The sequence below is a fragment of the Haliaeetus albicilla genome, chromosome 2 (assembly GCF_947461875.1).
Source record: "Haliaeetus albicilla chromosome 2, bHalAlb1.1, whole genome shotgun sequence".
Lineage (NCBI taxonomy): Eukaryota > Metazoa > Chordata > Aves > Accipitriformes > Accipitridae > Haliaeetus > Haliaeetus albicilla.
The window spans coordinates 58,691,023-58,716,480 of NC_091484.1; the positions used below are offsets into that span (position 1 = coordinate 58,691,023).

Sequence of the window (25,458 nt, forward strand, 5' to 3'; positions counted from 1 at the left end):
TCATACTGTCTCAAATAGATGGTTCTACTTCATCAACTTCTAGAGTTTATCAGCTGCAGATTCTTGTAGTTGTCGATGAGCCAGTAATGGATAGTGCTTCAGCTCCATGAGACTGGGTGGACTTATTCAAAATACAGGGATCTATTAAACAACTGTGTGCATACAAGCCTTCATTCTAGCATATGCAAAGCAGAATGCACCAAACTTGTTCTAGTTACCTTCAGTGTGGACTACAAATCTGCAGGAGACTGTAATTATTTTGAAATTAGATGCTTATTTCCACTGGAAAAGAGATGCATTTTGCTTTTCTGTCTGCCCCAATCAGGGTAAACAGTTTCTAGAGTTTTTAACAAAATAAAAAGTTTGTGCTGTCATCTTCAAAAAGACCTTATTATTACTTTAATACCTGCAAACAAATTATGGACCATCCACAAATTGAATTTGTGGAATCACAATCTCATTGGATTTATGCAAATACGTTAAATAATGAGTGTAAAGTGACAGACGATGCTTGGAGCATAATCTAGGTCTGTATCATGAGTAGATAATAATATTAAGTTATTATTTAGGAAGTCCTAGAAAAATGGTATGTTGTAATGTGAACTGCAACTGTGTGTCACGTTCACGGTGTCTGTCAGCTGGACTTAACTGAAATTTGTACATTTTTTTTTTTATCATCTCGCCCCCTTACTTGTTCTGTTCCACCAGTCTTCTTTTGTATTTTAATTTTTGTTTTCTTCTTTTCAAGATTCAGTACCACACTTTTATGATGGTGCTATAATTTTATAATACGTCCTACCTTTTTACTCGATAGCTCGTGTTCGTATTTAAATAAATGAATATATATATATTTGAATATGGTTCAGGCAGGTCACTTTCTCATATATTTAATGATATGCTTTGGAAGAAGCACGTTTGAATTAGATTGTTCGTGAGCTGCATAGATACCGGCAGTAGGATTTGCAGGTGTAACCCTGGGGAAGGATGATACTTCTCACACGTTTGGTGCTCAGATGCCACGCAGTTACGCTTGTACCGGATCCATATTTGAGCAGCAGCAATCAGGTATGCAGAGCAGTTGAGGTGCATAATGCCACTCTTTGGTATACTATGCTTTCTGGTGAATCCATGAGACTCCAGCAAACTCTTCCATCTGGAAACGGTTTGAAACATTCCCCCGTAAATTCAGGCAGCTATTAAAAACAGGATCCCTTTTCCCTTTTCTCTTTTTAAAGAGCGCAGCCCGGCTTGTTTTTACTGCGCCGTTTTTCTTAAAATGGACTGCTCCAAATGCTTTCATGCTGTGCGGTGAAGCATAAGTATTTTGTAAATGGTACTGGCCCGCGTGCTGAGTGAGGAAGCAGAGGTCTTCCTGTATAATCCGATTTCAATCAACTCACTCTAATCACTACTGATAGTTGCAAAATTTAGCCTGGATCTGCTCTGGTAATCTAGATTGACAGGAGGTAAAAGTAAAGGGACAGAAGGGCAGAGGAACAAAGAGAAACGAGCAGGGACAGCGATTTTCCGCTTTTGCGTCCCCTTCTGGGACGCGCGTCCGTGCTGGCGGGTGCGCCCAGAGCCGCGGCGGGGTGCCGGGACAACAGGTACCCCCCTCCCCGGGGCTGGAGCCGCAGCTGCCACGCCGCGGCCGCGCACGGCACAACAGGTACCTGCGCGACCTGTTGGCGTGCGTTATTTATGGACGTTGAGATCCTAATTCTCTTCGTTACTCGGAAGATCCCGGGGTCGTGAAATATTCAGGCGTAGCAGCAGTTAAACGGCGCAGCCAGCAGCGGGGCGTCTCTCTGACGTTCTCTGAAGGCGAGTGGCTTCCAGTGTTGGGCTTCATTCTCCTACAGGCTCCAGTCTCGGAGCTTGGGTGGAAGCTGGGTGGGTAACCGGGCACTGTGTTTCGCCGGTGGAAGGGGGAAGTGTCTGTGGGAGTGGGTCCTTTTGACTTTCGGTTTTAACTTTTCCAAGAGAAGGTCCAACTTTGGATTTCATGGATATACAGCAATATAGCCAGCTGCTGCTGAAGACAGGCGTTTCGCAAAGATTTGTCTCTGTTTGACTGGATTGTACATCAGGAAGAAAAATGACTTTTTTAATTGTTACCTGACCACATGCTCAGTGTGCCTGTGTCAGCCAGGCTAAGGGATTGTACTCCCTGGGGTAACAGAGGCACCTGGACTACCCCTCCATCTGACTTTCCATGCTGGTGGGGCTGTTGTTGGTCATCTCAGCCTTGCATGTTGCCATGCTAAAAACACCCAAGGCTAAAAATGTATCCTGGGTAAGTACGAAAGGATGAACAAAGTTTCTGTAAAGACCCATTTTTTCAGATATATATAAATATGCTTCTCTATATATGTAGAATTATAAACTTAAATAGACTGAGGTGTAAGGTGGATTAAAAATTTTAAGTGATTAAATATCACTAAGAATTAGAAAAACAAAAGCCACATTAATTGGAACACCAGTATTTTGAAGGAACTATATTTTAAATTATGGAAATTTTAAAATTATAGGCTTTCAGCTTAGTTGGTTTTGATATATACTTTTCATCTATGCTAGTAAACGGTTTGTGCTACGTACTTTAAATCCATTGCAAAATTGGTGTGGCTTTCAGGGTACAGATTCAAGGCTTAGGAGTAAGGTTTAAAAATCTGGAGGGGGATTAATGATATTTTAATTTCTATTTTTGTATATTTCAATGATTTGTGACTGTAGGTATTCTTACATGTAGTGTGATCCACATCTTTAAACATTATTAAAAAAGTCCCAGGAGTTTTTTCAGTATGTTGTAATAAGTTGTAATACACAGTGGGATGAGGAAGTCCGTGTTCAGTGTCTTTTCCGTTGACTTTCTTCTTTTTTACTAAGAAAATACATTGTTATTTTGTCTTTATACATTATTTCTGTGTCAGAAACTAGGATTCCCTGTTGGGGAATAGAGTAAGCCACGGAATATAATTCTGGGGTAAGTAACAGTGCCCTTTCCTAACCCCCATCACATATGATTATACAACACTGCCAGCACACAGCCTGCTCTACTGAATAAGCAGAATATCATCAAACCTGAGTTCCACGCAGAAACCTGAACATGCTGGCAACTGCTCAGTAGATGCCTTTAGGGCTTCTTCAGTGACCTCACTGAGTTCCAAATCTTGCCCCAACTGTGGTGTCCGTAACTGCATTACCTTGTCTACAGTGCTGGGGTTGTTCGGGAATAAAGGACATCACTGCCAGACACGAGGGTACAGTTACTTTCCCTTTCCTGCAACTGCCCAGTGATTAATAGCTATGAAAATGCATTAAATTTCACAGTACTTAGAAATTTATGTGTGTTCATGAAGCAGGCTGTGGTTGCATACAAGTGTAGCTGATAGGTGTTTGTATCCCCCAACTTAGGTACTGAGGGACAAACTGCTCACATACACAACGTGTCTTCCTGGAGGTAGAAATATTGTATGTTTGCAGCTATGATTGTCTCCAGGTTTAGGTATTTAAACCTAATTTCTGGTGATTTTGTTGGAGAATTCCAAGGTACTTACCCATAGTTTTGCACTGTGGAATAATCACAAGAATAAAATAAATAAGAGCTCTCTCCCCCTTCATAGTTTCACTACCAGTTTACATACAAAAGGAGATAGATATATGCTGTCATGAAACCAGTAAATTTTGGTAATTATTTCAACTGAATGAATGATACAGAGTTTATGTATGATGGCATAGCTTTATATTTTAAACATTAGTGACCTTTAATTGTTTCGCTAAACTCATAGTTACACATGTGAAATGTATTAACTATAAACTGATTTGAAAAATCCAGTGCAAAAATGGCAATTTAGGTGATTGCAACTGTGATGCTATGTAAAGAAATAGATGCAGCATCCAAACCCCTGTAGCTTTTGGGATTACTTTTACTTTATGTAACGTTTCCCCCCTTCAAAAATAAATAAATAAAATGGCAAAATTTATTTGTACGGATTTCTGACTTAGTTTTGAATTAAGTGTATTCTATTAGTAATTTATGGTTGTGACTGGATATCTGTTTGAGACACAGAGAGCAAAAGGAAGAAATGCAGTTCTATAAAAAGATAAAGAGAGTTTTATGTACCTCTTGCATTCACCCCTTTCCCTTTGGTTTTCTTGGGAGCGGATGCGTTTAAGTCACTTCATCCGTCTTTGATAACATAGTAGTGAATAAATTTTATACTAAGTGATGGAAGTTATAATTTCCTTAGTAAGTATAATTTTGTGACCAGTATTTTAAATGAAAAAAAAAAATTAGAATGGTTATTGCACTGAGGATGTTTAAAACAAGTAATGAGAATGTTTCAGAATATAATAGTGATTTTTTTTAGTGCTCCAATGTTTTGAAAACCTGAGATACCCTGCAGTGGAGTACAAGGGAACCTTACAGAATCAGATACCTGCTCAAAGTGTCACTTGGTTTAAATCCCTGCAAGTGGAGATCATCTTCAACTCCCTGAAAATCTGGAATTTGACTCTGGAAGTTTTACCTGTCTGGTGATTTGATCTTGACCATTGTGCATATTCAGTGAAAATATGAGGGTCCAAAGCTGTGAATCACAAGGGTGAGTGCAAGAAAATTTTTTGGCTATGTCATGATTTAACCCCAGACAGCAACTAAGCACCACACAGCTGCTCGCTCACTCCCCCCTCCTAGTGGGATGGGGGAGAGAATTGGAAGAGTAAAAGTGAGAAAATGTGTCGGTTGAGACAAAGACAGTTTAATAGGTAAAGCAAAAGCTGCACGCACAAGCAAAGTAAACCCAGGAATTCATTCAGCACTTCCCACGGGCAGGCAGGTGTTCAGCCATCTCCAGGAAAGCAGGGCTCCATCATGCATAACGGTTACTTGGGACATCTCTGAAGGTCTCCCTCTTCTTTCTTCTTCCCCCAGCTTTATATTCTGAGCGTGGTGTCATATGGTCAGGAATATCCCTTTGGTCAGTTGGGGTCAGCTGTCCCAGCTGTGTCCCCTCCCAACTCCTTGTGCCCCCCCAGCCTCCTCACTGGTGGGGTGGGGTGAGAAGCAGAGAAGGCCTTGGCTCTGTGCAAGCACTGCTCAGCAGTGACTAAAACATCCCTGTGTTATCAACACTGTTTTCAGCACAAATCCAAAACATAGCCCCATAGTAGCTACTGTGAAGAAAATTAACTCTATCCCAGCCAAAACCAGCACGTCCTCCACCCCTTATTCCATACCATTTACATCATGCTTAGGTCCCACACCATCCAATACATCCTCATTAACCACCACCCTGCTTCCCATCCTTTTATATAATATCCAGATATCATTTCCTTAGTCTATAGACCACCCTTGTAAAATGTCCATAATATGTCCAAAAACATCCACAGAATGTCCACTGAGCCCACCTAGTCCATGACTCTGGGGTCCATCTGTTATGGTGGTCACTCAGGACAGGAGAGGTGGTGTGCTGTGTGGAGTTACTGGCCATCAAAGCCAGCTGAGGTCGGATCACTGCTGCACTTGCACTGCTCCTTGTAAGGCATGTCCTCTATTGGTTCGGGTGGCTCCTGCTATAGTAATTCCTATAACCTGCAACTAAAATCACGGGTAACAACAATTTAAAGGGATTTCCATTACAGGCTCTAATCTAGCAAAGCACTTCAACATCTCCTGAAATTTCAGCTTGTTTCTCACCTGCTTAAAACTTTGCTGAATCAGTGTGTTTGCTAAACTTACATTATTCTGTAATTAAAGTTGGCATTTGATCCTTGTGCCTTTAGCATACAAGTTCTTAAGGACAGAAACCATGCTATGCTGGTGTATCTTTGTGCAAAAGACTGCTACCTGCAGAATTCGTATTTCCCCTTTAGGGCTTCCAAGTGCCTAGGTGGGTGCCTTCCTCTGTGAAAAAAACAAAACCAAAACCAAAAAAAAAACCAAACAAAAAAAAACCCAACCCAAACCTGCTACAGTGTTTAAAAGCTAGGCAGTTTCTGGGACTTTCGCCAACATTTTGCACCAACGTGTCGGAGAGACCCCTGACTGCTGCAAGGACCCTTATCTCAGAAATGACAAGGCTGAGAAATGAATTTCTCATGTCTTTGAAGAGCTGAGGAACTGACAACTTCTTAGTGGGCTGTTTCTTCCCCAGAAGCTCTTCAGAAACCATTTGATAGATCTACATGACTTTGATACAGGCTCTGGGGTTTCCAGACGTGTGAATTACAGCCTTGGTTTCATGCAGAGGGTCTCGAGGAAAGCTTTGGTCACTGCTGCATGTGGTGTGTGGCTTTTTAAGTGAAGTAAAAGGCCTTGTAGGAGCCATGGTGACTTTAGTTTTAAATTATGTAGAGAATATTTTCACTTCTCTCTCTAAAGGCTGTTGGTGTTGCCACGTGTGAATGTTTTTGAAAGTTACTGGGAAGAACTGAGACTGACCTAGACAAGATGAGTGTAAAATCTGTTTGTCATCTAGTGCCTTGGGTTTTTTAATATTTGATTTGCAAAATGCATCCATTTAATCATCCCTGATGGAATAGTTTTTGACTTGGACTCCTATTGACTTGAATTTAATTTTTATTGTCTAATATAAACAATTTTATTGTTTGTTACTTAATGTACATACAAGCAATCCTGTCCTTGAGCTCTGTGACAACTGTAGGTAGGACCTACACCTGGGAAAAAGCCAATAAATTACAATAAATGCAGCTATGGGACATGGTGATTTTTTTTAAACTATCTTTTTGACCTAAGCAGTAGATGGTGATGAGAATTGTGCTTAAAGGAACTCTCAAATTTGAAGTACCACAGCATCTTCAGAATGTTGTTCCATGCTTGTTAATGAAAGATTTCTTCCTTATATTTTCTGTAAGTTATTGGGCCAGTCTGTTATATTGGTATATTAGAGGAATAAGCACCTTTAACTATTCTGTGAAAGACATTTAATTTTGTACCTAATGTAATTTTCAAGGGTAGCATGATTTTACACAGCTCCAGATACAGCCCTTTTTTCCTATCCAAATGTCCTCTAGCCTTTGGAGCCATATAAGCCCTGCTGGAGGGCTGCAAACCTTGACTCAGTGCCAAGGCAACCTACTGAGCAGAAAGGTCATTGCGCCACAGATACCCAAAAATAAATTCTAGCTCTTTAGTTGAAAGCTGTGGAGCCTCCTGCCATGCTCTGCTGTCAGTAGTTGTAGATCATGGTACCCACTGCAAAAAAAGAACAAAGTCTATGCGCCACTTTGGTAGAATAACTCTTCTTCCCTGAAAGACAGGTTTGGGTGGGTAGGTAATTTGCTGCACTGCTATTACTGTAAGTAGGGTGCTTAAGAGTGTATACACAGTATGTTTCTGCTTTTATTAATATTTAAATTGAGTTGTCAGTGTTGGTATTTAAGAGAGAAATCTTCTTGATTGCAAAGTATCCTTTATCTCTGTCCTCTTACTTATTAATGCTCTTTGTCACCCACCTAATATCACTCAAATTCAAAGGAGTGAAATTTACAGAGGAGGAAGACTGACTTTTATGTAATTAACTAAATTACAATTCCTGCTGAATTCCCTGAGCTAAAAAAAGGGACTGGTATTTCTATCTCACTTTATTACTTAAGAAGTTTCATGGTGGCATATATAGTGTTACAATGGTACAGAAAGTGAGGGATGAAAGAAGATAGGATGTAAATGGTGAAATATGCTTGTTCCAGCTCAGAATGTTTCAAGAGAGGATGGGACATCTGTGGAAAATGTAAGGAATAGTTCGGTTATATTGATTTGGAAACTCTTGAAATATGGAGTGATGTGAAAAAATTGAGGATTAAGTGGTCAAAGAAGAAAAGAGAGAAGATAAAATTATAAGGGAGAAAAGGAAGATGAAGAGAAAGACAAAGTAGAGCTTTGAATCTTAAGAAAAGTGATAGTATTAGAAAGGAAGGATTAAACAAATGCAGAAACACCAAGAGGAGGGTGTGGCTTACATTATGAGTTCTATTTTTGTGTTTGCATTTGGGGTCAACTTGAAAATAGGAAATTAAACAAGTAGTTTGAAGAATACACAGTGGAAAAATCTTGAAAATAATTGGAAAATTGTCTGAGCATGGGTTTACCCTGAAACATGGAAGATAATGATAATGCAAATTAAATTTGCTGTGTTTCTAATGGAGAGGACAAAAGGTTCCCTTGGATGAGTTCTTTTTGCTTGAGGTTCTCATGGTACATGGATGAGAGGAAAGCTTGGAGAGAAGCATTCGCTGTTTACAGGCATGCTATTACTCTGGTTTGGATTAGTATCAGTCTTGTGAAGAGACTGCCAAAGTGGATGAAATCAAGAAATGTTCAAGGTGGAAATGTCACCAATCTGTCGAACAATAATAAAGCTATTGCTCATTTCATAGCGCTGTTTTAAGATGCTATTGAAAGAGGGAAGGCAAGGACCTGATGGAAGGTCTAAGTAGAGAACTGCTGACTGCAACAGTATCTCTGAGGGCTTAAAGATGTATCCATGCAATAATTGGAGTAGTCAGTGGCACAAGAGACAATTCAGTACTCAACTCTGGTTTGCGTAGAGGACTTCGTCCTTTGATAGATCATGGCTCTTGACGTTAAAAGATTGACATAGCTGAAACAGCTGTAGATATTTTGGCTGAAATACACCATTATTGGCAAAGAAAAAAAAGAAAAAAAAAAGAAAAAATCTCTTGTTTGTTACATTACTTATGAAGTGGCGTTTCTTTTCAGTAAATCAATAGGATGCTGTTTTGTTTCTGTCTTGGCCTGGCCTAATGTGTGCTAATGTGATACTCGTTCTGTCAGATAATCATGGACTGAAATGACATTGTCATTTGCTTGCTTTCTGGTCATTATCAAGTCCTTAGTTTCTATTGGAGACAGCTCTTAGCATTCTTGGGTGATAGAGCAAGCTTCCTTGGCGGCTTTGGCACTCTCCGCTGGCAGCCCAGTTTTTTTCTACTAATAGAGGCAGGCCTGGGTTGTTTCTGCCCTTCAGAGGCAAACCTGTGGGAAAGCTCCTGTGGCTGCCAGATTGTCTCCCTTTGCTTGCACAGGACTCAAGTGGTGTGCTACAGAAAGTTCAGGGGATTTAAAGCACTAGGAAACAAAAGGCAAAAGGCTTAATTACATATTATCCCCTCCTCTGGTTTTTCTTGTACTTATTTATCAGTGTAATTCCAGCTGATATTGGTTGGAGTTACATGCATAATCCGATGAGCAAAAAGGTCATCAGGGCATGCAGAACTTCAAGTAGTCTGCTGTAAGAGAGAGGACTGTCTTCCCTTGAAATTTCTGAAAGTTTTACCTTGAATCACGGGAACCAGGATTTCACCCACATCCTCATAGCAGCTGGGCTGTACCAACAAACAGAGCTGCACTGATGGCAGTTTCTGTGGGCAGTAGTAGCCTGTGTGTGCAAGGCTGTGATTGCACTCAGTCTGCTGGCACTGGGAGTCTGGGCTGGATGTGGGTGATACGTCGCTATTGATAACACTGCTTGACTCGGGCAGATTGCTTGATTTTTCAAATTAAGCAATCATGTTTGAAAAATAAATTAATGATACATTCCAAATTGGAATCTGTCATTAATTTTAGCACTTCATCTTTATGTGCAGCGTTCTGAGTTTGTGACTACCAGGCAGCAATTTTAAAGAGGCTGGGCGACAATTGATGTTAAAGGTAGAAAGTTAGTGTTGACTGACTTCATAGAGTAATGAGAAGTGAACTTCCCTAGAGTACTTTTTCTTAATACTGTGTAACAGCATACACAAGCATTTACCACAGACGTCTAATTGCTACTTCTAATCTCTATAGACTTTTGTAACCACACAGATATAAAGGGGAAGGTAAGAGAAATGCGTTTTCCCTTTTTTAAGATGTAAAAGCTAGGGGTTTTTCCACTATCAAGAGTTAATAAAAAGGCAGAAGAAGTTACCAGTTGACCCAGTCACAGTTGATTTGAGCTGCCTTGAACAGTCTTGACAAAGAGAAATTTTTAGAGTGTATTCTGGGATAGAGGAGAGCATAGGAAAAAAATATGAACCTGAATTTGAAGGTAGTGTTGTCTGAGATGAAATAGAAGGTGAAATTACAGAAACATCTGTGGATAAAAGGAAATTATGCCTGTTTTTCTCAGCAGTATTTGTACTGGCCTTTGACATTAAAATCTGGATACAGGAATGCCAGCTGTATATTCAGTTTCTTTGGTTATTTCTATTGTCATTTCCCTTTTTCTTTTCTAAGTTTTTTGCCACTACTAAAATTGGTGAAGCTTGCAATATAAATTTGCAATGTAATTTTCCTGTATTTGAATTGCAAAGATTAAAGCTGACTGAAGTTGTAATTCATGACAAATTGCCAGATACATCTTGCATTTCTAGAGGCATGAATGGGCCCAGAGCATATAAAGTGTAAATGGTTTATTTTTCCAGTGATGCATGACAAATTTAAACATGTAACTGCATAAGCATTTATGAGTTCTTCACTGAAATCATCAGTGCATTAATGGGAGAATTATTCCTAAAAATATGGTAGCCAAGGGAAAGGGAAGAAAGGAAGACAGCAGCTAGTGGACATTTAGGGCTGCAAACATACAGCAGCACTAGGAAGACTCTATAAAAACTAAGGAAGATGGGGAAGTTTTAACCCTTTCATGTTTAATTAATGTTGTAGCTGATAGAGAAATATTAGGTTGTGTTGAGCACATTAGCCCTGTATGTTAAGGCTGTAAAATTTTCTGTTTGGATTCATCTTGCTCCCTTTTAAAAATACTTGTGCTCATCGTGGTTGCTAAATTTCAGCTGGAATTCTGCTTGTGCATCGACTTTGTAAAGTCCTGCAGTTATTTTATAACATCAAGTTATACTGTTCTTCAAGTATTGTGTGACGCTGAACAAAAACTATGCATACAATAAGAAAAGTTCATGAGAAATATTCAAGAAATGTGTCCATATTTTAGTCATGAAGTTTTGGATACAGTTGATCAGAATTTAATGGAAAATTAGTAATTATATGCTCAAACTTTTCTGTATCTGTTTATTTTTTGCTATTCATACTCATTCATAAAAGGATATTTATATCTAACCATTAACTATTTTATACTGAATTCATAAGGGCTACTGATTACATTGAAAGCCTTCCTAAGTTCCATTTTCATTAGGTAGTCTGTTCTTGAAGGAAACTAAGAACAGGTTTTCCCATGTGGAAATTGTTTTTGAGTATTTAGAACCAATCTGAATGTAATACTTGGCAGAATACTAAACCAAGAAAAATATGCATTTTTATTATTTATTGTGGTAGAAAGAACTCTGATAAAAATTATCATGATAAAAAAGAAACCCCAACAAGACAGTTGCCATAGTTTCTCTGAATGATCATCAGGAATATACTTACCTAGTTACTAGGAAGTGTTTATTTGTTGCCTCTTGAGGTGTCAGTAAGATGTCTTCTATAGAATGAAAACAGCATCATCACTTGTTAACACAGAATGTAACAGCTGATTACTAGAGTAGATAAATCTGGGCAATGTTATGCAAAGGTATGTCACAGAAAAAAAATACGTACAATAACATGCAAAAAAAGTTACATATATGGAAGTGTATGTTACATTCCCAGGATACACATTTGCAATGAAGATGTCTCTTTTCCATTACACATGATTCCTAAATGCTTTCAATCACAAGTGAAAACATCTTCAAAATGAGAGGAGATTCAAAAGACATTAGAGATTCAAAATAATTTGCCCAGAAAAAACAGCAAAGAAGTAAATACAGCTGTAAAAGCTTTAGGTTTCACAAATTAAAAAATCCAGACCTGTGCCCAGAGCCCATTGGTGATGCCTTCTCTGCAGAGGCCTAAGGGATTGCCTTTATGTCTGACTTCCTGCCGTCTCTGCTTCCTAATTTCCTTCGCTTGATGTTAGCTTTGGTAAATAAGTATCTCGCTACTGTAATAGATTCAGTTCTGTTGGATACAGCATATTGAATTCTTGCCCTGTTTCCAGGCCAAATGCTCTTTCCTCATTTCAGTGTCTCCTTGGCCACTCTTCAGGACACATCCCGCTCCGTGAGACTTCTGCCACGTTACAGAACCTGATTCTTGAATGCTAAATATTCATAACTAGCTCTGGGAGAATTTATTAAGTAAATTTAATTTGATAAACTTCAACAGGCACTTTGATAGTTACTGTAATAATATCTTGTTGTCTTCAGAATTTTTAGAAAATAATAGGAGGTGCTTTGCAAACAACACCTCAATTTTTGAATATTCAGCATACCAATACCATATTCTTCAGGTGTGAATTATTTTATCGCAGGGCTTATCTATGTTCAATGCTTGCAGGTTTTACTGTCTTGTAGGCTTTTTCTTCCACTGGAAGACTTGCTTCCAATTTGAAATCTACCCTGTGGCAAAGAGTGAATTACACTTTTTGATATGATTTCCCTTGAGTCTTTCAGTTGTTTCGAGGTTTTACTGTCAGATTTCCCTCTATATCTACCCTGTGCTGAATAAAGAATTCATATGCATCATAAGAGACAAGAATCAAAAGAGAAGGCTATGAAATACATAAAGCACTGTCTAGTGCACTAGGTACTCTTACTGTGAATAAGAATAATAGTTTTAAACAATATTAAATGTTACTTCTTGGAATAAGACTAGTAAACAACTTGAGAGACACATTTAAAGAACATTATCTGTCTATGATTAAGAAGAGAGGGTGCTGTTATAAAAAGAAATGGTGTGTAGCTGTGTTGGGTTGTCTGAGTGTACTAATATGCAAGATACTGTTTTACAGATTTTTTTCATTGGTGCACTTCTGAATGTGCTTTCCTGTTGTTAAACTATAAGTACCGAAAGTTCTGGCTTACTCTTTCTTTGGCTAACAAGGGCCATTTGGGAATAAGGGACATTCAGTTGTCCTTGAAGTTAAAGTTCCTCCCTAAAGATGCAAGAATGTCTAAAGACATCTGGAAAAGCAAAATGAAATCCCAAAAGCACAGAGGGAACAGGGAAATGGAAGTAATGTTATCTCAGCTGTTGATATCTACCTCTTTATTTCTTATTAGAAGGCATGGGTCAGATATGACATCTTCTGACGAACTGCTTCCTCTTTATAAACCATCATCTCAACCTAGTCCTAGAGCGTTCCTGCCTACTGGTGAAAAAGGGATGTTACTGGAATGCCTCGGCATAATTATGGCCTTTATTAGTTATCAGAAATTAGAGCAGCAGTTAAAACACTCTGCTTTGATTCAGACAGATGAAGATGCAGCAGAAGCACCATGGGACAACCCCCAGATTCAAGAACTCGTGGCTTCTCTTTAAAACCTTGATTTGCAGACTTGGTAGTTGGTCATGTATCATGACTTGTTTCTCACAGAGCAGACAACTAATTTTTTCGTTCTGTTTCGTTGATCACTTAGGAAAGAGTGCACTTTCTTCTCACTTTTACCATAGTTTCTACGGTAAGGAATAGTTTCTGCTGCAAGGAAATCAAGGTTTTATTTAATGACTTAGTCTCATTCCGAACACTGACAAAACAGGAATGTGCAAGTACTTGGTGTGCCTAAGTGCGTGGAATATTGTACATTAAATTAAAGCATTAATACACTGTGATATTCTTTGGAGTCATTAACAATTAATAGAGAATAAAGCTAATGAGGCAAAATATAACTATAGAATGCACATTAATTTCCTCTTAAAATAACATAGTTTTAGGAGCAGATTTTTGTAGAGGAAGAAGAGACATAATCACCCTTTGCCAGCTAAAGCAACTTTGTAATTCAGCAACTGTTAAATTATATTCTTCTGTGAAAAATAATCAAAACATCTAATTTCAATTATATTTTAAACTGTTAAAAAGTATTAATGTAATATTAATGTATTATTAATATAGTATTAGTGTCTATAATTAGTTTCACTTAGTTTTCATTTTAAGAGTTTTGACAAATCCTTTTTATTTTAATCGTAAAATGTTTCTCAATATCACGGAGAATTGTGTTAGGAGATTTTTCCATTGTAAACAGACATTAAACAAGCTGTATGCCAGCTATTTCAGCGCTGACAATTGGGCTCTTGCAAGGTCACTTAGAAAAGCTCATAAACTTAATTAAGTTCTACAAGCTTTGACGTGAAGAGTAAGTTGGGAAGTGTTGGATTGCCAGAAATTTCGAAGTGTTCCCACTGCTACAGCCAATTAAGTGGCAGGAGAGGGGACAGGGCAGAATGGGGCTGTGCTCTTTAGTTCCTGGCAAAATGACACAAAGATAGAGCAAAATCTCTTAAGTGACTTTCCAACTTTCTTCTGAACAAACTGTACTCTCAAGTATCATTTCAAATGTCGTCAGCTCTGTCACATGCTTAATGTTGTCATATAAGGGTAAGAAATTATCTCTGAATGTTTGAGTCAGTAAATCTGCTCTGATGTAACCTCTGTGTGCTGTATAAGAGTGCAAGGGCAACACTAGGTATGATTATACTATATTTCTGATGAGTAAAATAACATCAGTCACACAATATCTTTCTACACTGTCACCAGAGCAGACAATTCAGTCTTTTCACCTGTGTTAGGGATGACAGGGAATGTGGGCTGCACTGCAGTGCATGTATTATTGTGTCTGTTTGTCGTGGTTTAACCCCAGGCAGCAACGAAGCACCACACAGCTGCTCACTCACTCCCCCCCCCATCCCACTGGATGGGGGAGAAAATCAGGAAAAGAAGTAAAACTCATGGGTTGAGATAAGAACGGTTTAATAGAACAGAAAAGAAGAAACTAATAATGATAATGATAACACTAATAAAATGACAACAGTAGTAATAAAAGGATTGGAATGTACAAATGATGCGCAGGGCAATTGCTCACCACCCGCCGACCGACACCCAGCCAGTCCCCAAGCGGCGAATCCCTGCTCCCCCTTCCCAGTTCCTAAACTAGATGGGACGTCCCATGGTATGGAATACACCGTTGGCCAGTTTGGGTCAGGTGCCCTGGCTGGGCATGAGAAGCTGAAAAATCCTTGACTCTAGTCTAAACGCTACTGAGCAACAACTGAAAACATCAGTGTTATCAACATTCTTCACATACTGAACTCAAAACACAGCACCGTACCAGCTACTAGGAAGACAGTTAACTCTATCCCAGCTGAAACCAGGACACTGTTTTTCTCCATCAGATGATCTCATGTGGCCAGTCCATCACCTCTGTACACTGTTGGACTGGCAGTCTTTTTAAATGAACAAAAGCAACGTCCCACCTTTCCAAAACCAATGGGAAATTTATTTTGTGTCAGTAAATCCAGTGATCCGGCAGCAGCCCTTTGGGCTGCGGTCCCTGTGCCTGCAGCCCCAGCGGTGTGGGCAGGCAGTGCTGGTCTGCAGGGTTTGGGAGGAAACCCAAGCGGAGCGTTCAGCCGGTGTGCGTGACTGGGGTGAGGTTGCTGCGTGGAGGGGAGATACTTCTCTCTCTGAAGCCAAGCCAGTCCCCATTGATAGCCTAGCAGCCCAGCTGTTTAAGCCAGCATCATGATTTCTAAGCTGTCTGTGGGAGGACCTGACCTACGGGTCTGGGGGTGCTTGATAAGCACCCTCAACACCACCAGTCACCGCTTCAATCTTATTTTCCCTTCTCACCTCCCAAGTTCTTCCCCTTTCCCACTCTTATTCTCACCCAAATAAACAGCCCTCCCCTAATCACTTTTTTTTCCAATATGTCCCAATTCTGGTATGTCTGACAGTGTTGCCCAGGTAATATGGCCTTATACCACCTTACTGATAGGGTTACCTACGCACTGTGTTACATGCGTGACTAGTTTGGTGGTCACGGAGAAGGGTTAACGTATGGATGGGTAAATGAGGCACTGGTACCTCTCTAAATCTGAACTGCTAGTGGGAAAACAATGTGCTTAGTGATCAGATCCAAGCAAGCATGTGGGTTTTAATTTGAACTATTTTTGTGGGTGATTCAAGCACTCATGAAGAAATGGCTTTAAAATTGCAGCCTTTCCGGTAGATTTTCCTTAATGTCTTGGTAAATTGGAAAGAGATTATTTTAAGAGACATTTTGTAGGTGACCTCTTCCAAGGGACAAAGTATCTGGTTTGTTTTTAAAGTACCTCCTTTGAAATTGTGATTGTAACTGAAATAAATCTTAAAAATGTGCACATTGCCTCCTTTAAAAAAAAAAATTAAAAAAAAAATCACCGAAGTTGAAATCCAAAACCCAATTGGTTTAAACTACTGGAATAATTTCTGCATATTTATGACTTGAACAGTGCTAGACTAGCTCATGATAGTGAATTAAGGACTTCTTTTTGCTTACAGCCAGTGCTTTTAACTACTCCCTTGTATCTTTTTCCATAGATTTATTGTTGCTAAGAGAAATACTTTGAATCCTATGAGATATGTGGTATGTTCCCACACTAATGGAAATTACTGTATTCTTGTAGTATACAGTTTTCAAGGAACTCCTCATGCTGTGAGTTACATCATGAGTAATGAACGTGTTGGCTCTGGGAACTGGTGTTCTCCTAGTGACGGCGTAAACTCTCTTGTAAATACTACATTTTTAAGGAAAAGGAATGAAAAAGCTCTTTAGCAATAACTCAGGCATTCCAGATTAGTTAATTATAGTGTTGCATGGTGGTCTTTAAACTCAGGCTCTTCTTTAAGAGCTAGTAGCTGATTTATTCTTGATATATTGTAGCGCGCTAATGTCTTACCGTTGGGTTTTAGCAGTGTGATTTTATAGCTGTTGGATACTTATATTAACTGTTGTACTGTTGCTACATTGAATGGTGTTGCAGTTCTAAATCTGCATAGAAAATTGAACTAGTGAAGATTCAAGGCCAAATCTCACTATGGTGTGAAAAAGAGGGGAGTTAAGTTTCTGCAATTATTTCAGATATAATGCACGTAGGAGAAGATAAATATTAACAATGGTAATAATGTTGAAGCATATTTGGAAACAAAGGCTAAAATATCTCTGAAGTACATTATGCTTTGGTTTCCATTCATCATTAGCAAGCGACTTAATGCCACTGTTAAAATTGTACTTTAGGTTGAAATTTTCATGACTTGCCAAACTGTAATTTGTAAAAATCTGTAGCTTATTCCTCACATCCAGACAGCAAAAACTGCTTTAGTATTTCTCACTGAAATCAGAGCCTTTAAAAACAAGACTTGGCACATGCCCATATTTAACTACTTAATGCATGCATTCTGATAGGATTTTTCTTGTATGAATGTACCTGACTAAAAGGAGCAGGTTGAGGAAAAGCCATTCAAAATCATTGTGCTTCCAAAGTGATTGATTTCTATTTTTTCTGATATCAGCCATGCACTATTAGCCTAGTTAGATGTTCACATCTTGTGTGGCTATGATGTGCAATGTGACAGGGAATATAAAGTCCAAAGAGAAAAAAGTTCCTCCCTAAAGATTCCAAGTAGTCATGGTAGAGAAAAGGCAGAGTTTTATGCCTCATGCAAAGGGCTGTTTACGAACCGGTAAGTGTATGACTGCAAATGTAATGTTTATGATCATAAACAGAGACATTTATCTACTTGTTGGACAGGGATAAACTTGGTTCTCATTTAAGAGGATGGCCACACTGTTCTCTACTTGGGCAGAAGAAAAAGGGTTTAACAAAAAAATAATAAAACTGTTGAAAATCTGAAAAGGGAGACTGGCTGTGAAAGTGAGGAAAGTTCATCCAGAGGGCAGAGGACATTCAGGAATGCTGAAATCTTTGCCTTTTTATCTTAAACTGGTTTGAGCTAACTGTGAGCATCTGTGGTGGGCCATTTCTCATGCAATGATTTGCCCCGTTTATGAGCTGGGGCCTTGCAAAGCCATCAGAGGTGTTCCAGTTCTCCTCTGTGTCACCCAGCATAGCCAGAAGAGAGAAACCAAGAAAAAGAGCAAATGTTTAGAGTCAAGGCTTAACTTTTAAGACTCAGGAAGACAACAGGACCTTGGTCTGATCCCACACTCTTTGAGAAAGTGACTCCCTTTATAAGTTAGTTTAAGGTGAAAAAAAAGGCATACCGAAGTTCTGAACCTTTCCTCCCTAACCCTGCCTGTTAAACTGCAGCTGCTTGGGTTAGAGTAGTAAAGTAAATGAAGTACTTCTGCAGTCAAAACCAATCTATCTTCCTTTCTAGCAGAAAACCACCTAGAAAGGAGAAAGGACTGTAGATTGAAAACATAAAAAATAAAGTTGAATTACAAAATAATTCAGCTATAACAGTAATTATTAATAGGAAATGTATCTAGTAATTAAAAAGATTTATTATATGTTATTTACAGGCCCTTTTAAGGCCATTAGCAATTTCTACTCCTATGCTCACTTTCAGGGACATCATGTAGCTACTGGAAACATAGGTTTTGTGTCACGATTTACTTAAGGAATGCGTTCAGTAAAGATTACTGTAGAATAGAAAGGTGTAATATTTTGTGATCAAAGTCTTCAACTTGTTTACAGTAATTCATGATGCCTTTGCAATTCTGTGCTTAGGGATATATCTTTTATTCTTCCCTTAATATATTGTTAATTCTCTGAATTGTGACTAAGTGGATGTGTTGCACAAAGTGGAACAACTGCCACTTCATCCAGAGCCTCCTGTAAGGACTGGTTTCCCACTTGTCAAGTTGTTCATGGCACTTTCATCCCTTGCAAGCCGTGTTCTGGTGTGTTGTGTTCCTTAATGGTACTGAACTTACTGGTACTGAACTTGCTGGTCAGTTCTCTAGCTGAATGGATGCAGCTCCTCAGCACTGTTACTGCCAAATTCTGCTTTCTGTTTCTGAGGGGTTTAATTTTTAATTGGCATGAATAAGCATTGCTTCATCTGTTTACAGCTGTAAATTAGGACAGTCGACTGCTTTTGTTTTCACAGAACAGGGCAAGTACTGGTTATTCATAGGAATTTATCGTAGCATATAGGGTGGGGTTTGGGACTGCTTACTGCATCCCTCAGTTCCCCCCAGGGGAGCTCCCCAGGCAGTCAGCCCATCCCTAGGGTCTCAGGTGTCTGGTGGGGAAAGTCTTCCTTCATGGGTGGCCAGTCCATGGTTGGAGTGGGGGATCACAACTTTAATTCTGATAATTTTGAAGAGGTTTTAGTTATTTCCGTGGTTCTGCTGATGTGGGCACTCCTGGCAAGATGTTAGTAAAGATCATCCATCTTTTCAGCTTGCCTTCTCCTGGTCAAACATAACGTCCAGGCTCGGAAGCACTTCAGCTTCATGCGTTCCGGGATGGGAGTTGGGGACTCCATTGAACAAGAGGAGGGGTGTGAGAAGTACCTTCAGTAAGACCCGTTTCTGGCATTTTTTTAGACATAAAGTCAGCATATTAAAGAGCTGTATTTTTAGCCAGGATTGCTTCCTAGCAACGGACCGTTTACTGTACTATGGGCTTAAAATGTATTAAATAATTTTAGCTTTCCTACTTTAACTTTGGTGGATTACAGTAATGCCTCAAGGCTCTTTTCCTGTGCTACGCTATATGCCTTCCGGTACAAGACCGCGAACTACTGTCAAGGCCATATTGTGCTTAACCCCAAATGCTGTCAGACTTTTTTTAGCATAAAGATGGTGACATAGTTTCTGCTACCTTCCTACTAAGCAACTAGCTAAATAAATATTTAGAAACTCAAGAGACTGCTATCCAAAAGCTGTCCTGATTTATACTTTCACAAATTAAAAAAAAAAAAAAAATTAAAAAAATAGCTAAGTCATTCTGTAAAACCTGTAAATAAAAATGAAGGAAAAAATCAGAGTGGGGGTGGTTAACCTTTGAATCTGATGAATTTGCAGAATTTTTAGATATTTCCATGGGATAGGAAGGAATATATTTTGCTGGTTAGATTCCTTTAAGATTACTATTTGATTTTTTAAAAAAATTATCTTGACTTATTTCCTTCTAAATCTAAATATTTAAGACTTAGTACTGAGTGATTTTCACTTTATGGTTCAATTTTGACTTTTATATTCATGTTGCGTTACTGGTTTGTAGAACTTACTCAAAAAGTAGTTTTGATTTTCAGCTGTAACCAATGTGCGTATCATGCTGAAGGCAAATAATAAACCTGGCTTGAGCAGCTTATTGTCTAAATAAAGCCTGTGCTGTTTAAAGAGGATACTTTGACTGAAGTATTTAAATGGTCTAGACATGAAAGTGCAAAAAGGCAAAGGTCATGCAAGTAATTTTCTTCCATACCCTCCCACCTTCTAAGTGTTGTTTAAATCTGAAGAAAATCATCCCCTCTGCCTTTCCATCGACACAGTGTAGTCACCTAGACTAAAGCAGAAATTACTTTTACACACATGTTGAACAGCTAGAAACGGTTATAGAAAGAAGCAAATAATAAACCTTCAGTAAATTCCGACCAGTGGCTACTCCTTGTAGACTTCTAAAATATCTCGAAGTTTAATTGTAGAATAGATTAACTAAAGTATTTTAAAATATTTTAATTACTGTAAAGTTCTAAAAGTATTTTGAAATTATTTAAGTTTTAATTTTTAATTAATTTTAAAAATTTGAATATTGGAAATATTTGGATACTCTCCAACTATACATATATTGGATATTTGAAATATTAAGTTCTCAAAACACTTAAAAATACTCTTTACCATTAAAAATTCTCTTTACCATTTAAAAGAAATATCTATTGATTTAGCCCTTGTAACTATATTTACATCGCATTCAGCATTGAGGTCGATAGGATACAAATCTCCTGAGATATAAGGTTTTCATAATTTTTTGTTTATTATAATTTTTTGTCCTGTTTTCTTTTCTAGTGTTTTTTTACTAGGTCTGGGCTAAGTGTTTTTGCAGTATTTCTGGAAGTGATAACCTTTTTCTTTACCCTGTTAGGCTTCACATTTTAAATGTGAAGTAAAAGTCTTTGGGCCAATTCTGTTGTTATTTATGCATGGGTAAAGCAAATCACAGCTGTCAAGTTTTGTGCACATCATGGAAGATGTTTATGCAAATCACTGAATAAGTCATTTTGCATGCTTAATGCAATTTTGCATATAATAAAAAACTTCCATTTGAAAAACAAAAGTGCTGATGAAAAATGTCTATTCACTCTGGTTGGTGAGGTCTTTTATTATGTACAGGGTAAACATAAATGGTAAACATACTGCCCTATTACCATGTCTCAGTTCTTGCCTGGTGAGAATAAAAAGGTTATTTCTGTCTTGTTTCTTTGCTTCAGGCACTATCTGTTTGATTACCAATTAATATTAACTGTGGTAATGAGTATGTAGTAAGGAAGCTGAAACTGAAATCTCAGCAGTCTGGCAGATGGGAGATATGTTTAACTGTTACTGAGATGCAAAGGGGAATCATCAATGAATTCATGACACAGTTCATTACACAGGCCCAAGTAAGTATAAGTTTCTGACGAGGGGCTGTACATGTAACATACAATCTTAATTCAGACATTTCTTAAAACCTAGTCCTGAATTAGACACCAATTTTTAAAACATTAAATTTTTTAACCCCAAATGATTCATTTTGTACTTGCATTTCCGTAAAAGTAAACCGAAAAAAATCATTTTGGTGTATTCCTAGTGTCGTACAAGAGGTTGCATAATGTTACAAGACACTGATTTGGCCCCTGCTCCCAAAAATGGATTATTCAAGCAGCTCTTACTAGGGGTGATAGAACATGATCGTCAGTGTTGCTTTCCCGCCTTTCAGTCTGGCAGACCAGGTGCTTGAAATCCTCTGGTTCTCCCTACTTTTCATACAGCTACATGTTCATTATTTTTATTCTGTTAAACTTTTTACGTATTTGGGTCTCAATCTTTCACGTGTTTTGTCGCAGAAGCTTGCTGCTGTTTGTGCACGCTTCGAAGCTGCCAGATGAAGTCTGGTAGGAGAACGAGGCAGAGATATTCTGGGGTCTCAGCGTGAGGAGCTGAGCTCTTGTTTGCCTCAAGAGTAGGATGCTTCTTTCCCATAAGAAATTTCAGAGCCTTGTAGGAAAGAGCTTTCAAGGTTGAAACACTGGGTCTGCCCTCTACCCTTACCAGATCTTTGTCTGGATCTGGCGCTTCCCGTCCTTTGTGATCATGCAGTAGCCTGGCACGGGCCTTACCCGCCTGGCACAGCTGGATGTGGATCCAGTCGGAATGGCCTGAAGTGCCAGTAACTCCAGCAGGTACTCAAGGGGGGCTGCTTGAAATTCAGCCCAGTGCAGTGCTGTGATGCTCCCCTCGTGCGCTACCCTGAATGCGCAGCTCAGTGTAACTGTGCCCAAATGTAATCGGCACCACCTGTCGTGATGGGAGATTGTACAGGTCGCTTCTCCGGCGTTGTCCATGAATTATGCTTTTTTCGAGGTTGGGATAATTCAATCTAAAAATGCTGTATAATAAATATTAGGATTATGCTGAGCTTAAACATTCCATAGTGTCTTTTGTATTGTGCCAGGAAGACTTCAGCCCTTTTAAAAACTATAGTCTGGGATGCCATTTAATGCCTATTTTGTACTGAGTTTCTGATTTTCTCTTTTACGTGTAGTTTGCTATGAGAAAAGATGAAATCATCGAACGTATTTCAGAGCAAAATGCATGCTGAAATGAAGTGTCCATGTTGATATGGCAATGGGCTGCAGAGCACTGAGCTGAAAACTGTTTTGGAAAGTCTAAGGTCATATTTTTCAGCTCCTAAATTTTCAGAGAGAGATGTTTTGATCTCAGTTTTCTCTATGCTTGAGAAATCTAAACACTGCTTCCCAGCCGGCATCAGGGCTGCCCGGGCTGGCTGCGGCTGTGGGCCGGGAGCCTCCAGGGCCTCTCGCTGGCCTCTGCTGTGAGGTGCAGCATCACCTCCTTAATCTGCTCTTTTTCTTCTACCTTCTACAAAATCCTGCCAAAAAGTGAGTTTATGCTGCTGGCAGCACTTGATGGTTTTATCCTTCCATATTTTGTATTGTCCCAGTTTCAAGATAAATTCTAATGAGATTCTAATAAGAACACGTCTTTTAATTTTCTCTAGTAAATCTGAATAGATTACTCTGAATTGTACATAAAAGAAAAAAAAATTTAAGTAGTTGTATTAAAACCACAAGAATGAAACATCATCCTGAGTTTCTCTGAAAAGTAGCCTTGCCTGCTGCACCAAAGTGACCTTCTTGAAGCCCGCTTCTTTCTCTGCTCTGAAGTATTTTCTTATTCTATTGCATACAACCTCCAGTTACCTGACCCCTTTCTAAGATTTTGGTGAGCTTCAGAGAGATTTATAGTTGGCTACCGTGTTTTATGATATAACACTATCATTTGCCAGTTAATGGTACAGGAAAACCCTCCATGTCCCCTGGTCTTTTACAGACAGATGGTCTGATATATCATGTGGTGAGGGGCACGCCAAAAGTCTTTCAATGTTTCTATGTCAGTGTTACGCTTGAGGCTCGGTGTTCTTTTGTAGTTCTTGGTTTATAAAACTGTATTGGTGTTGTAATAGCAGAATGTAGAAAATTCTGTTGCACTCAAATGCGATTTATTTACTGAGGCAACTTTTTAAAAACAGGTCTATGGTGAATATGAAATAATTAAATACTCATCAGAATCTGTTTTGTTGCACATGTGCCTGAGTATTTGTTCAGATGTCTGTCTGACTTTAAGGAAAACCACATACTCAAATCTTCAGTTCACTTCATAGTCTTTGATTTTTCGTACCAAAATTGTCTTCAAGGAAGTGTGAAGAAGTATAGAGTGCTGTGGAGCAGATACAAATTTCCTTATGCTTCTGTACTGTGTTTTTGCAAGGTTTGTATGTTACTGTTTTGCTAATTAAGAAAAAAAAAATCATGGTAGTCTCATAACTGGCAGAGTTAAAAATGTGTTTTACCAAGGAAACTAAATTTGAGTATTTTGCACAAGGCAAGAGACAACAGGTGAAGAAACTGAGTGAAACTGGAAAATAAGCTGTAACAAAATCTGTGGTCTTTAAATGATACCCAGGTGTTCTGAGGAGAGGTATCAGGGAAAATGAAGAGATATGTCATGTCACTCATATCTCTTATGTCATGAGGACAGGAAGATCCTGAAAAGCATAGGTGTATTTATCTGCATAATACAGACTTCGACATCAGGCAGAGCAGCATCTCCTTTCAGCCCTGCTGTGCGCTGCCCATTTTGCGGAGCTGTGAAGAGATGGCAAGTACAGCCGGGTGAGCTCTTCCTCGCCTCCATGGGTGGCTGGACGTGAACATGGAGCTGATACAGCCAGGCTGCCAAAGAGCACAAAACCCTGGACCTGGCGTAGAAGCTGGCCCTGTTTAATTCCTGCATGGCATAAATGGGAAGTCAGAGACTGAATTTGGAGTGCTTCTCCCCAGAGACGGCACTGTTGCAGATTGCCCTTTATTCCACATAGTGAATTATAGTATCAGCACAGCAAGGAGCTGAACTTGGAAATATTTGTAAAACTGGTTTCCATTTAGTAGAGAAGACCTATTTGTTTGCAGGATCTGCTTTTATTTATATCATAAAGCTTAGTTTTCTATGCTAAACCCCCGTCTCATATCCTGCGTTATTGATAATGAGCCGTAAGTGCAACTCAGGCAAGGAGGTGCAAAATGGCCTTGAGCCATCAGCCTTGGGACAATGACGTGACCTAATCTAAACTTTCCCTGGCTCCAATCCAGCAGCTTCTGGGTTGCTCAGTCCATCGCTTCTTCCTGTGTTCCCCTGCCCTCGCAGGCCTTTTTTCTGGGAGCTAGGAGCTCAGTATTGTAGAAAACAGCTGCTCTGCTCGCACTGCTCCAGTGTCTCGTTTTTAATTCAGTCTTAAGACACTAATAACAATGGGTTTGTTATTTTTATCTCACACATTAGATGGTACTCTGGCTCTCTGATACTCTCTTTCTAAGTGTTCTGCTTGCATTTTGTAATCCGTGATGTACCTTGTAGATACACAATAAATGAGGGATGATGCTACCCTTGCAAAGGCTCCATTATTTCCAAATGAGTGTCCCAATCTACAGGCCAAAATAGTTGTTGTCGGTTTTGATTTTTCTCAAAAAAGATATCATTGTCACCATTTCTGTGTTGTGATACAAGTATGGTCAAGTGGAATAGGGTTAGAAATTAAATCATAGCACTAGGCAAACTGATTCAGTGGCATTGAAATGTCATTTCTAGAATTATCCGGCTTACTGGGGAGTGTTTCAAGGAATAACCTTCTGGCACGGCAGACTACAGTGCAGGGATTAGACGGGGCTTGCACAGCGGGCCAAATTCTGTCTGGTGTTAATTAGGATTGTGTGAGCATAAGTGAGGACAAGAACTGTCGCAGCGATTGCCATTTTATTTTTAAATCTCCTGTAGTATGTTTCTGACATTATTTTTTCCCCAAATTGTTCTACAAAGTCACAGCATCTGTTTTGTTTTCAGAAATTTAGTATATGTTTAGGACCCTGCTTTCAAGTG

The 25,458-nt window shown here is 39.0% G+C and overlaps 1 protein-coding gene and 1 long non-coding RNA gene across 7 annotated transcripts in view; one reads left to right on the forward strand and one right to left on the reverse strand.

Annotated features, from left to right (window-relative positions):
- The window catches only part of CACNB2 (calcium voltage-gated channel auxiliary subunit beta 2), a 269,194-nt gene that overhangs the window by 92,890 nt on the left and 150,846 nt on the right, over positions 1–25,458 (forward strand). Inside the window, exon 1 of one of the 5 annotated variants that reach the window (XM_069776408.1) lies at positions 1,456–2,296. The exons of the other annotated variants lie outside the window; for them this stretch is intronic. Within the exon in view, the coding sequence (XP_069632509.1) occupies positions 2,216–2,296 (81 nt within the window). The 5' untranslated portion in view covers positions 1,456–2,215. Of the gene's footprint in view, positions 1–1,455; positions 2,297–25,458 lie in introns of those variants that run through there. 5 annotated transcript variants of the gene reach the window in all.
- The window catches only part of LOC138683832 (uncharacterized), a 42,455-nt gene continuing 22,061 nt past the window's right edge, over positions 5,065–25,458 (reverse strand). For both annotated transcript variants that reach the window (XR_011323281.1, XR_011323284.1), the window contains 2 exons: positions 11,405–11,459; positions 5,065–5,599 (listed from right to left, as the gene is read on the reverse strand). This is a non-coding gene — a long non-coding RNA (uncharacterized lncRNA). The remainder of the gene's footprint in view (positions 5,600–11,404; positions 11,460–25,458) is intronic.